Below are 15,244 nucleotides of genomic sequence, written 5' to 3' on the forward strand. Positions count from 1 at the left end.
ATTTCAGACCTTTTGTTTTCAGATTTTGAAGCCTAAATTTCTTACAGTTGTGTTGTTTTGTAGTTAAAATCCAACTATAGTTAATACCTATAAATATTTTGGTGCATAGTAACTCAATATGCAATAAATATTCAAATATAAAGGCAGAAATTATAACCTGATTGTTTGTGTATTATATCTTTAAGAGAATGATCACGTTAACAGAAACGTGGGTTTTGGTCAAAGTTTTTTTTTTTTTTTATCATATCATACCTGACACAACCTTACAAACTGCATTAATTAATCTCTCATAATTATACATATAAACAAAATAAGGTCACACTTTATTTTAGTGTCCAATTCTCACTATTAACTAACCACTAACTATGATTTTCGCCTCAATTAACTCCTTATTTGCTGCTTATTAATAGTTTATAAGGTAATTGTTAAGTTTAGGGTATTGCGTAGGATTATGGATGTCATGCATTATATGTACTTTATAAGTACTAATAAACAGCCAATATGTTAATAATAGACATGCTAATAAGCAACTACTTAATAATGTGAATTGGACCCTATAGTAAAGTGTTACCAAAAATAATAATAATAAAAAAAGAAGGACTTCTCATAAGGTTATTGCAAACTAAAGTAACTGAACATTAATTAGAAGATACGTTTAATTTAGGGTAGTTAAAAATGAAATAAAATTTAATTCACGGAATATATTATATACATAAGTGTGAAAGTGTAAATATATGCAATTGCAAAGTTTTCTATATTAATTTGAATGTTGGATTGTTTGCAAAGTTTGGGGGGGGGGGGTGTAAAAAGACATGACCGTTTATAGATAGATAACAGATCAGACAGAACAACAGAATAAAAGATAGAATGATAAAATAACAAACAATAACAACAACAACAACAATAAAACGGTGTAAAGAACAACAGAATGAATGAACAGACTGCACTGCATTTCCATGGAAACCAACACACAGCAAACAAAGAAGCTGCTGGGCAAAATCAAGAGTCCGAGCTCTGAAAATAACTCTCAATCAATTTGATTGGAGGCTGACCTCGTTAAACCCGCAACGATCACTCAAACATCCACAAGTACCTCGTTCAAGGCAGACTTAAGGACCCTCACATGACCTTTGACCCCGGCCATAGGAAGTGCTCCTGTAGGCTTCTCTGCTAACAAGCTTGATGCATCAAGCCCGCATCAATCTCGCACTTCCAGTCTGACGTGCTGTGACATCTTAATTGCTTTTCTGTGTGTGCATTGAAGTGTGTGAGACATAGCGCAAATGATTTGTTTGGATTTGCGTGGAGTGACTGTGGACGTGTTTTTACCGTTCAGGGCTTTGAACTGGGAAACGAGCAGGAACGAGCAGGTATCAATAATTCACCAACAAACAGGCTGGCGAGGCTGCATGTCAATGAACGGTAAATAATTCAACCGGTGGGTGATGGGAGGTTGATGGTGAGGTGTTGCAATGCAGAAACACTGGCGGGAAAGAGCTGATCCATTCGATGAAAGGAAACAGGTGGTGTTATTTTTTCATTATTGTTATTGTTATTATATGTTAGAAAGAGTAAGAGTAGAAAATTGAATGTATGACTGTATGGATTCATAGTCTGAAGTAAATAATAATAATAAATAAATAAATACATCAGTCTGTTATATCTGTCAACTCAAATCAGAAGACTGTCTCTGACTTTCGGTTACTAGTGTCAAGTTGTCTGACCGTAAATCAGGGCATAAGTCATGTGGTGCATTCCACAGCCTTAAGAAAACAAGAGTGTGTCAGTCTTTTGGAACTTATTTGACTGCATATTTAGCTGTGCATGAACAGAAACAGCCACAAGTGAAGTCAGACTTGAAAACTAAGGTCTGTGTACTGCAAACAGATCATGTGACCTCATGTTGACGCCACTTAGCCAAGGTGAATGTCTTTACAGAGCTACTAGTCCTCAGGAGGCGTCTTTGACCAGGCCTGGAGTTAAATCGATGGTTCCACACAGGGGCAAGAGTCTGACTCATTCAAATGAGAGAAATTGATTGGTTACCATTTCCATTTACATATAAATGAGAGCAGTTATCAGCGCGTCCACTTGTCTGAGTTTCCTGACAGCTCTAACTTTGTTGAACTCATTTTTTGGACAGTCTCCAGTCCAGAAGAGAAACCATGATACACGCACGAAATAATAAATTAGCCAGTTATTATGCGGGAAATTACACTGAGAAGCTGGGCAAACTTTCCATTTGGTTTCAAGGAGTGTGAAAATGGTTTGCTTCTTAGGTCTACACTATTCAGTGTTTGCACAGAAGTATTGTAATATATAGAAGCTAAATATTTATGGAAGCTTCTGACAAGGAATAATGTTGGAATATGATGACAGAATGACTGGATTAAAACAATGAGCTCATGATTTACCTGACAGACTTCATCTTTTTTAGATGTAATATGATTATTCTGACATTTACTCTTGCTTGTATTTCAAGAGAAAGAGCATCATGTGTATTAATGCCTTCTTTGTCAAACCACATAGAAAAAAAAATGAACTAATAAAACACTGTCAGATTTCCCAAATTGTTGTATTAGGATTTTTTTGCATTGCCTCTGAGTAATATGTTTTTAAAATTGTATAATATTAAATTATACAAATATACAATATCTGTACGTTAGTGGGGGAGATTTTTCAGGCATTCTTTCTAGTAGGTTGCAAAAAAAAAAAAAAAACTCCTTTATGAGTCACTGATTCATTCATTCATCTGATTCATTCAAAGGCAAAAGTTAAATATTGCATACTAGCATACTATTACTATTCCTTCCACAGAACGATATGTTCAAAAAAGTAATATAAGTATGCTAGCAAGTGGTTCCAAATTCAGCAAAAGTGTAGAGACTGTTTTTAGGGAGTAATTCAACTCAATCATCAAACGCAAGAGATTCTTTTGAAATGATTCAATGAATTATTCAGTGACTCACTCCTTTGTTGCCACTGACATGCATCACTAATGTGATTTATATTATTAAATATATACCATATATATATTATATACATATATTAAAATACGGATGAGAACAGATAAATATTGCAATACTTAAATATATGCAATTGAGACACCTTTATTAAAACAAAATTTGTTGTGCAACACCCTGTATTATATAAGCTAACATAAATGTCCGATTTTCCAGTTTATTGTAATATTGTTATTTACGGTCTCTGACTAGATATGTATCACTTACATATTAAATTTTTTTATTTTTTTTTTATTTACTGCACATAAAAACTAGATTGGTTGCAATAGTTGGACTGAAAATCCCTATCAAAATGCATGATTTTGACGTTTCTAGCATCATGCTCAACCAGTTCAGCTTCAGGAACATATGCAACTGTACTTATATGCTATTGTTTACATCTGCCAAAGTTATATTTCGTTCGTAAAATTACATCATCTAATACAACTTCAAAATATACACAGACATAGAGGAACTGATAACTGCTGAATAATTACTGCTCCTCATGAATGAGATATATGCACTCAGATCCACACCGAAGCGCAGCTGACATCTCACACGTCATCGTTAGGTCCCTCACGGCGCAGTATGAGCTACAGCCATACGGCAGCAAACACGCTTCAGCATGCATGTATCAGATGCACATATCTTACTGACACAGAGCTCAATGGATCTGCTCCAGTGACACATCACAGATGGTGAGGATCAGGCTGTGCAGGTCAACTAGATGACCTCAGCCTCTGCTCAGCCTGCTGGGAAGTCTGAGCCGCAGATGAGCTCCAAGATGCTAAATTAAGACGCGTTAAAAGATGCAGATCCGACTCGATGTGTTCAAGCCCTCCAAGGAACGAGCAACTCCTATATGCATGCATAAGGTTTTCCCGTTTTATAAATGAAAGGGTTTGAGAGAGAATAAGAGGCAGAGCATGAGAGACTGTCTCAAAAAGGAACCGAGACACAAAGAAAGAGAAGCAGACAGGCGAGAAGATATACCGACTTATACAGACATAGAGGGTATGACTTGCATCGTAATTCACTGCAAAATTCAAAACTTACAACAACACCACAGTGCAAAATATGTTTTAAAGTTGTCATTTCTGCACAACCAGTGGTGCAAAAGAAAACAGCAGTGAAAAAAATAAAATAAATAAACATAGATCAAACAGGTTTCCAATCAGTTCCACCATTATTATGTTGAACACCCTGTTTCACTTTGAATGTTAATGTAAAGTGAAATGTAAATGCATCCCCAAGTGAATATAACAAAAAAGTTGATGATTACATTAAGATATGCAAACATAAATATATATATATATTGTGTATTACAACTTTTCTGAAATGTTACTTTTAAAAATGCTACATAAACACTTGAATATGCACAAATTTGTTCCTTAAAATTTGCAAGTCAGAATTTTGAAATAAAAAAGGTAACAATTACTATTGATGATGATTATTATTATTATTATTATTATATATATATATATATATATATATATATATATATATATATATATATATATATATATATATATATATATATATATATATCTTTTTTTTTTTAATCCATAGATGCAAATATAAGATAAGTGCAATAAAAGAATTGCTTAAAACTTTATTTTGCATGTTTTCGGTCTCATTTTAACTTTATGAAAAGCCAAATAGGCCTAATCTTAAAACTGGCTGATGCATGAAAAAAACAAACAACTACAACAAAAAACTTTCTTCTTTTTATTTTTTTTCTTGTACACTTTATTGTTTTTCCTAACAAAGCAATTGCATGCCTCACCTTTAAGAAAGAGGCTGGACCTGAAACGGGAAAGTAATTTCTGAACAAAGAAAGCAAAGCATTTGTGCTGATCTGACCCTTCATGGGCCAGAGCTAAAGCCCTGCATCACAAGAACATTTCTGAAGGCTTCACGGCTTGAAAAAGAGACCATGGGCTTCTTTTCCTAAGTCTGTGGGCCGAGCTGAAGGAGAGAAGCTCATTAGCCTGATGTTCTGGGCAAACTGAAGCTGCAGGGTGGCTTTCTGCCACAGGCAAGTTGTATTGAAAGCTTTTGTTGGCCTTGGGCCGCTCCGTATCATGGGTAATGGTTAGCTTAGAATATTGACACCATTATCCCACTGCATTCACTCATTGAGTCTCTGTGATTCTCCCTGAATCATATTGAAGTATAATAAAAGTTTTTGTTACTATAGTAATTGTATGGTCCTTTGGAGATGTACTATGGTAATACCACAATATTCTGAATATTAAATAATACAGTAGTACAGTGATTGTCATAATATGGTACTTTAAAATATACCATGATACTGAAATGTTTTTTTTACCATGGTATTTTTCGAAATACCACGTGGGAGTAAGATGGTATGCTTTAGTAAGTGTTGTTTTAATAAGATAATATCAATGCTACAGTAATGATATGGTAATACCACGCTACTTAAGTATCTACCATGATACTGAAATTCATATGCCATATAATTTATAAAATACCGTAACAGTACCACAGTACTTAGTAAGTGTCATATTTCCTTTACAAAACATACTAATACTAATGTACTTTTGATATTTACCATGGTACAGAGTTACTATTATATGTATATGTACTACTTACTATGGTGTATGTCCAAAATACCAAGGTGGTACCATGGTATTTCTTTGGTACTTTGAGTATTATTTTCCCTTTTTTTGTACTATGATGACATGTGCATACTATGGTACATTTTTTTACCATTGTACTGACATGGTATTTTATTAATAGGTATTCTACTTTGATGTATTTATCAAAATACAATATCCAACACTTATAAAGATATGGTATTACTAAAATGCTTCTCTAAAAATACTACTACTATGGTATATGTCCGAAGTATAATAGAAATACCATGGTATTTTTTGGTACAGTAAGTGCTATTGGTTAAGTACTGTGGTGATACTATGGTACAGTGATAGTGTGGTCCTTAAAAACACAGAATTGTTGACATTTGAAAAACATTAAGTATTCAGACCCTTTGCTCAGTATTAAGTTGAAGCACCCTCTTGATCTAATACAGCCATGAGTCTTTTTGGGAAAGATGCAACAAGCTTTTCACACCTGGATTTGGGGATCCTCTGCCATTCCTCCTCGCAGATCCTCTCCAGTTCTGTCAGGCTGGATGGTAAACGTTGGTGGAAAGCCATTTTCAGGTCTCTCCAGAGATGCTCGATTGGGTTTAAGTCAGGGCTCTGGCTGGGCCATTCAAGAACAGTCACAGAGTTGTTGTGAAGCCACTCCTTCATTATTTTAGCTGTGTGCTTAGGGTCATTGTCTTGTTATAAGGTGAACCTTCGGCCCAGTCTGAGGTCCTGAGCACTCTGGAGAAGGTTTTGGTCCCGACTGGTGGAGGGCTGCAGTGATGGTTGAGTTTCTACAACTTTCTCCCACCTCCCGACTGCATCTCTGGAGCTCAGCCACAGTGATCTTTGGGTTCTTCTTTACCTCTCTCACCAAGGCTCCTCTCCCCCGATAGCTCAGTTTGGCTGGGCGGCCAAGTCTAGGAAGGGTTCTGGTTATCCCAAACGTCTTCATTTAAGGATTATGGAGGCCACTGTGCTCTCAGGAATGTTAAGTGCAGCAGAAATATTTTTGTAAACTTGGCCAGATCTGTGCCTTGCCACAATTCTGTCTCTGAGCTCTTCAAGCAGTTCCTTTGACCTCATGATTCTCATTTGCTCTAACATGCACTGTGAGCTGTAAGGTCTTAAATAGACAGGTGTGTGGCAATCAGTATAATCAAACACATCTGGAATCAAATGAAGGTGTAGAATCATCTCAAGGATGGTCAGAAGCAATGGACAGCACCTGAGTTAAATATATGAGCGTCACAGCAAATGGTCTGAATACTTAGGACCATGTGATATTTCAGTTTTTCTGTTTTAATAAATCTGCAAAAATGTCAACAATACTGTGTGTTTCTGTCAATATTGGGATGCTGTGTGTACATTAATGAGGAAAAAAAATAACTTAAATGATTTTATATATGCAATATAACAAAGACTGGAATATTTAACAGGGTCTGAATACTTTCCGTACCCACTGTTACCAGTGTTATCAAGATACAATAATACTGTAGTTTTCCATCTTTAGATTTACCATTTTCATTTTAGTTAAATTAAAATCAACATTTTAATAGTTTTATCGTGCGTTAGTTTTATATATATATATATATATATATATATATATATATATATATATATATATATATATATATATATATATATATATATATATATATATATATATATATATATTATTCTATCTATTAGAACAGTATTTAAATATATATATTATTGTTTATTTAATATTTTTTATGTCAATTAATGTAAAAAAATACAGTGTTAGCTTTAGTAATTTTAGTACATCGACTACAGTAAATGAAAATGAGAATGTTGCTTTGGCAACTTAATTGTTTTTATATTTTTGTTTTTATTTTTATAGATTTAATTTATAAGTTTTAATTTGACTGTAAGTAGAACCATGTTTAAAATAAAGCGATATAATAATTATTTAGGACCACCTTACACTTTCCACACCAGTAAATGTCTGATCTGCTGAAGACGACTCACGCAGCTCTCCTGAATGAGTTTTTCTTCCAGTCAAAGGCACAGATTCTAGTGCGAGTCTGTAAGTGTCCAATCGAATTCCTAACACCCGATCAAAATGTACTGCTGACCTGTAATTGGATATCACATTTAAAAAAGTCATTGCGTCGCCCCCCGATCGGTCCATTTCCACAACAGGAGGATGTTTCTCTGACTCCCTCATCAAGGGCCAAATTGCTTTGGACATCGAGTCCCGCTGGATCTGTCAGAGGACCAGTGGCTTCACGCTGAGAGTCCCAGCAAATGTCCTCTCCGTGTTCCAGTTATCATCATTAAGGAGAACACTTTGTCGTGTTATCAGAGATGCCACGGCACCCCGGGCCACAAAAACCCTGATTCAACACAGAATGACTGAAGAGAACCTGCAGCGAGGAGACGTCTGAAGGCCTTCTCTATAGCTCTCTTTCAATCTCTATACCTCGTTTTCCTCCATCAGCACCTCACTACCATCGAGATCCGGTGAGATGGACTTGATCATGAGAAGAAATATATCAAGAGACAAGAACGAGCTGATCCTTAAAGCTTATGCAATTTCGAAACTCCTTAGAGGTGTGCAATTGTTCAGTGTTAAAATACTTTAACTTTATTCCAGTTTAATGTGACGACTTTAAATGAAAAACATTTGAATATAACACTCTAAATGTAAATGTATGTATATGAATTGCCATCCATTAATGTATACTATGTGTGTGTGTGTGTGTGTGTGTGTGTGTGTGTTACACAGACAATAACACATTATCCAAACTAAAAAAACTAAAAACATAACACTGGATTACACAGATTTGTAACTCAATCATACATAAATGAAACAAAAACTGGGGCATAGTATTTAATTAGTTAAAAATACATATAATCTAAATTGGATTTATTGAAGATTAATATATAAAATATATGTATTGTGTATAGTTTATTAGATTTTATTAAAACTGTGCAATCCAGAAATGTTACATGCAACCCAAATCCTAAATTTAGATTCATAAGCAATCATTTTTGGGCTGGTTGAATCCTCCTGAAGCTTACAGAGGTTTTTGAAACGTACTGTATGAACTTCTGTTCCCGAAACACATTTCACAAAATGTTTCTCAAGATCAGAACATGCTGCACTTCTTCTGATAGATCCAGATCAACTGTATTTTGTCTTGAAGCACATCCAGAGGAAGTGAAGAGACACAATCTATTCCAGCGGCAGCAGCTGCTGCTTCAGGATGGTAAAACATCATTGATTTGGCCGCCGGGTGGAACAGGGATAGAATAAACTCGAAGGTGTTAAGGCTGAAAATGGATTTTTAAATATGTATTCATTGATTTTCTGGTCTCCAAGTGTTCCGCTGTGATGCGTTATTTTGCAAAATGGAGGGATATGAAAAGAAGCGTAAACTAATTTGCCTTAAATCGTATTAATTAAAGCAAAGCATTCAAGCGTGAGTCAGCGTTTGAGCTTTTACCGTCCTCCAAACTGAGAGCGATGACAATAAAAATCAAGTCAACAAAGACGTTTGTTTGTTCAGGGAACGTGAGTACTTCTCTCAAGGTTAGACAGTGGCATTTATTCATCCCTACAAAAAATGGAGTTTTCCATTTACAGCTTTTAAGAAATTATCGTGAATCACATGCAGAAAAACGCTGAACGCAAAAAATGATTTATGCATTTGGCAGATGCTGGTATCAAGCAATTTGCATTGTATTCAAGGTGTACAATTTATCAGAACATGCAGTTTCCAGGAATCAAATCCATGTCCTTGGTGTTGCTGAAGCTAGCAACGCTATGTTGACGGGTTCGATTCCCAGGGAATGCATGAACTGAGCTATGTACAGCATGCAACGTGGTTTTACTTTGAATGAGAACATCTGCCAAATGTGGTTTGGATTATTGTGATGTTTTTATCAGCTGTTTGGACTCTCATTCTGACGGCACCCATTCACTGCAGAGCAACCATTGGTGAACACATGATTCAATGCTACATTTCTCCAAATCTGATGAAGAAACAAACTCATCTACATTTTGGATGTCCAGATGGTGATTACATTTTCAGTAAATTTTCATCTTTGGGTGAACTATTCCTTTCACTAGAGAAGCACAATTATATTATGTTTTGTTTTCTGTTTTTGCTTAAAACAAATGTGAACGATGTTTGGTCCAAGTTCTCTGGCTCTTTTTTCATTTCATAAAACAGGCTGCTATGAAATCCAATGACAGATTACAGTAATAGGTAATATGAGGTATGACATTTCTAAAATAAACAGCTACATAAATCGTTCATAATGCAACGCGGCATGTGTGTTACTCCCGCCATGAGCAACACACCATCCATCTGCAGCACTCGTGTTGAAGAAATACGACTGAGACACCAATAGCGTGATTTAAACCACACTACACATATTTCACTGTGATTATGGTTCCTGTGCTTATTATGAGCATACAGTAATGACATTAACAATCATGGTATTCTGTTTACATGAGCTCCAGCTTAATCACAGTACAGCCCTGATCACATTATACAGCTGCATGGAAGTGTGGCCAATGATTAAAGAAATTAGATATAAGGGAAGAATTGGTTATGGATGTTTAGATGTGAAACCAGAACAGACATCGCCTAACTGAGGTTATTATCATTAACTAAAACCATAAAACAGGAGACATTAAATAATTTAAATATATATTTTTAAATAAATAATAAAATTTCAACTAGTTTCCAAGACACACACACACACACACATATATATATATATTTAGCTGAGGTACTAAAATAATAAAAAATAAATACATTAAAACTAAACACTAAAATATACACAGAAAAAAAGTGAAATATTTAAATGATAAAAATATTCTAAGACTTTCAATAAAATGAAAGATGAAAACAAATATTTATTTAATTAAAATTAAATCAAATTAAAATATATATATTAGGGCTGCAACTAACGATTATTTTGATAATCGATTAATCTGTCGATTATTTTTATGATTAATCGATTAATCGGTTTATGTACTTATATTTTAGTTTTTTCCATTTTTTCCCCAAGTAAATTATTAATAAAGGGTCTTTATCATTCAGCATAGATTTTTAAGAGATTTTAACCAATTGTAAACAATCCTTCGAAAAAAAGTGCCAATGGCATGAAACCTGAATGGAACTCACAATTTAAAGTAAAATCCATCAGAAGGTTGTCCAGAAAAAAAAAAATGGGACACACACAAAAAACCTGCTGTGTGAAAAAGAGCAGTGAATACTTAGAAAAGAAGTGCATTTTAAATATACTCAAACATTTACCTCTCTCATTCAGTCATAATTAGGCTGCAAGTCTGAATTATGAACTGGTAAACGACAAACTGATCACATAACATGTTTGTAAAGCTTTAAATGTTAACTGTTAAAAAGCAATGTTATCAGCTTTTACGACTAAACATTTGCAAACAACCTTGTACTGGAGAATCTGCACAAATAAAATTCTTAGAGGCCGTTCACATATTGCACCTAAAAACGCGTGGAAAACGCTAGTCGCGCCGCTTTCTCCTTCTTTCCTAAGCGCTCGGGCAGAAGCGCCCCTGAGGCGTCTGCCTTTGCTAAGCAACCATGACGTGCTCTCTCCATGACGTGCCCTCTCCATGAAGACCCGGAAATTTCAGCAAAGGATAAATGGATGCGGTGTGGACGCGCCTGGAAAAACGGGCGCATCGCACCGCGTGCGTGTCGCGACCGCGTCGCTTCCATTATGAGAGTGCATACTGCGCGCCTACATAGGAAATAACGAACTTGAGCACGCAAAAGACACGATATGTGAACGGCCCCTTAAACAGTTCAGTAGTGCAGAGTTTACAGGTTACTCTTCATTTTGAAGGCTCAAAGTAAAGTACTCCCACTTCCCGCTGAATGCTGCAGAGACGCTGTTCGGGAAGCACGTGACATAAAACGAGGCCAGCTATTGGCTATTCGCTACTTCACCTGCTGTACTGGCTGAGTAAAACCTCCGGTGGCTCTTTACTGCCACACTTTGGTCACCGCAGATTTGAAATATGCACGAATTGAGCCGTTTATGGCAAATAAAATTTATTTAGCGACGAATCGATTACTAAATTAGTTGACAACTATTTTAATAATCGATTTTAATCGATTAAATCGATTCGTTGTTTCAGCTCTAATATATATATATATATAATATAAAAATAAAAAATATAGAAAATATAAAAATTTAATGAATAAAATATTAACAAAAACAATAATAAGAATATTAATGACAATAAAATAACACAATGGCCACTGAATTACTGGATTTTCAATTCGATTAATTGTTTTGAGTTTTTTATTATTAATTAATATTAATATTAATATTAATGCATTTGAATGTATTTCTTATATATATATATATATATATATATATATATATAAGAAATATCAGTAGTAGTATATATATATATATATATATATATATATATATATATATATATATATATATATATATATATATATATATATATAAATATATATATATATACACACACAAACACACAAACACAAACATCATTTTATGTGTCCATGACTTTTTTAGTTCTGGAAACCACGATTTACAAATATTTTCAATACTTGTAGAACCTCGAGTCATTCTCAACAGCACACAATGTCTCTATCACATTACTACAAGCATGCTAACAGGTTTTAAACACACAAGGCACAGTTTCATACACGAATGAGCGGAGCTAATGAGATCTGCTCTGATCTGCTGGCATGCAAACGCAGCAGTGCGTGGGACATCAAGGAGCTTGTTACATTGTTTCATTCGACTCTTATTTTTCTGCCCTTCCTCACCTGATTGATGTGCTTCAGCTTATCAATGACTTGACTGATCACCGGGTCGGCCTCCTTCACTTTGACTTCTGGGTTTTCAGCCTGGGCTTTAATGCCGTTGCCAACCACTCGGAGAGTGTAGCTGTAGAGACAAAAAAGGGTGAAGAATGAGAGACGGTTGTTCGTGGTGAGTGGGTGTTGTTTCTTTGGATTCCTTTCCAATTTTTAGCGCAGAGGGGATTGAAGCTTTGTTGTTGGCTTGATGAGGAAGGCCTTACATGAACCGACTACATTTATCAGCACAACAAAGAAAGAGGCGTCAAGAATCCCTGAAAAACCCACAAGGGCCTGAAATGGGACGAATAACTCAAGCCACACTAAAAAGCGATAGGACTCCAGGCTGAGAGACAGATTGGGGTTTATGTGGGCCAGAATGGATGTGTGCTGTGATGGGCCACAGATAAGACGCACTAGTGCAGAGAAAGCGCTGCTGACAAATGACAAGAAATATTACAATTCTTTATGGGTGAATTCGTTTTACACCAATGGTAAAATCAGCCCGTCCTGTTGAGACTCACCTTGAGAAGGACATGTAAAAAGTAAAGTCTTCAAACAGTGAGGGGAATATATATATGAACGAATAGAATAGGAAAAGGAGCAGCGGGCTACAGTAATCGACTTTATTTACAGGCGATAGACAACAACTCCTCACGAATCCTATGAAACTGGAACTGGGCTTTTTAAATAAGCATACTGAAGTTTATAAAGTGAACATTTTTTTATTTGTAGTGTAAATTCTGACGATTATTATTTAGATTATAAATGACAATCATGTTTTATTTACATAGTTTGATCGAAATCTGAGAGCACCAATAAAAACTGTTCCATGGTAATACCATGATACTCCTTGAAATATACACATCCTTAAATGCTATTGTTTATGAATATGATAATTTAATTCAGGAGCCAATATCAAAGTACCATGAAACCTGTTAGTAGCTGTTTTGTAAGAGAACACAAATAAAAACATGCATCTGATGTCACGCTAAGCCTGAAGTCTGAACCGCGGATCGCGCACGAGCATGTAGTTTTACCTCGGCGTGTGTCTGAGCGGGTTGATGTGAGACAAAAGCTCTGAGCGTCTCTCTGCTGCTTTGATTCCAGCTGAAGGCGTCAGAGGTGTGTGTTCCCTCGCTCAGCGCCGTCTGTTTCCACACACTCATCTGAATACGGCTCGAACCCGCGGCGGCGCTCAAGAGAAAGACGCGCACTTCAGTGGAATGCAAATGCTCCAGAAATACAACGTTAAGTCTCGCTGTGGGTTTTTGTGCTCTTGAGGCTTGGAGACAAATTGATTTAAGGGGTTCGAAGGGAAAAATTCAGGACTGGGATAAAACAACACATACGAAATACTGTCTTCTCAATCTTTCCTTTGAAAAACCACCGTCTTCATAAAGATATAAAAACAATGTCAGCTTACAGCTCATCATCAGCTTAAAATTAGTGATGGAAGAAAAAAAAAATACACTGATTGTACTAAAACCAAATTACAGCTGTATAGCAATGTGATGAAATCCCCGCCAAAAGATCTAAAAAATAAATAAATAAATAAACAAACACCTTTAAAAAATAATAATAACACCACAGTATTTTTTTTTTTTTTTTTTTGTCAGATATACTATACTGTTTTTTGGTATTTCTAAATAAATAAATAAACACACCATGGGCCTATGATTTCTGCAATGTGGAAAATGCAGACAGAATAGCAGAATCCAGTCTTAAAAATTGAATTTACTGTGTAATGCAGAATGTCACAGAATTTGTCAAAATTGGAATGAATTAATGAAACGGAGGTCAGCACACTTGAATTAAAATGTGATATGGACTAAGCAGCAAAAATACCACTTAAACATGAATCCTGCATGCTCTGCGCATCTCAGTGTGAATGAATGGCACATATCTGCAGTTTTATTTACTACACATATACTGAAGGGTGCCCAGTCCATATGTGCTGTCTCCACATGCTGGAGGTGCTCCCTGGATTTCACAGTGTCCATGGAAAGGGTACGCTTTCCCAGTGTTATCCAACAAGTCTTACTGTATAGGTCAAGTAGAACAACAGTAATAGACTCTCTCCACGTAAGCCCTTCCTATCTTTCGGTCCAGTTGCCGCAGGGGGACCAGGTGGCTTACTAGGGGTGCAGCATCTGTGGTGCTTTCATAGGGATCCCAATTCGTCAGTCACAACGTGACTCGTATTGACCCACTGAAAGGGAACGTCTTGGTTACATATGCAACCTTCATTCCCTGAAGGAGGGAACGGAGACGTCATGTCATGCACCTCAGCAAAAAAACCTGAATATGAGTTGCACCTGCTGTTTATTTACTGTATGCTCGTGCCATGACAAGCAGCAGCTGGATGCAGTTATTGCATGCCGATGTGCATTGGCTCATTTAGTTTAAACTTGAGTAGATTGGTCTCTCGAAGCAAGATCCCAATTCGTTGGTCTTGATGTAACGTCTCCCTTCTCTGGAGGTTACATACAATTTTCACAGCAATCCGTCAACATAAAAGTTTGGTTTAACTTAAAGAAACTGTGACAAAAATATTAGTAATGATAATACTACTACTACTACTAATAAAAGTATTAATTAATTAGTAATACAATTAAACTATATATATATATATATATATATATATATATATATATATATATATATATATATATATATATATATATATATATATATATAGATTATAATTATATATGATAATTGTTTCATTTTTTTTTAACAGAATATATTTAGCAGAAACAAA

The 15,244-nt window shown here is 35.5% G+C and overlaps 1 protein-coding gene across 1 annotated transcript in view; it reads right to left on the reverse strand.

Annotated features, from left to right (window-relative positions):
• LOC127949379 (glypican-5) overlaps window positions 1-15,244 on the reverse strand; it is a 168,552-nt gene that overhangs the window by 74,158 nt on the left and 79,150 nt on the right. The window contains exon 6 of the mRNA XM_052546502.1: window positions 12,448-12,568. Coding sequence (XP_052402462.1) covers window positions 12,448-12,568 — 121 coding nt within the window. The remainder of the gene's footprint in view (window positions 1-12,447; window positions 12,569-15,244) is intronic.

This window comes from Carassius gibelio, chromosome B1 (assembly GCF_023724105.1).
Source record: "Carassius gibelio isolate Cgi1373 ecotype wild population from Czech Republic chromosome B1, carGib1.2-hapl.c, whole genome shotgun sequence".
Classification (NCBI taxonomy): Eukaryota; Metazoa; Chordata; class Actinopteri; order Cypriniformes; family Cyprinidae; genus Carassius; species Carassius gibelio.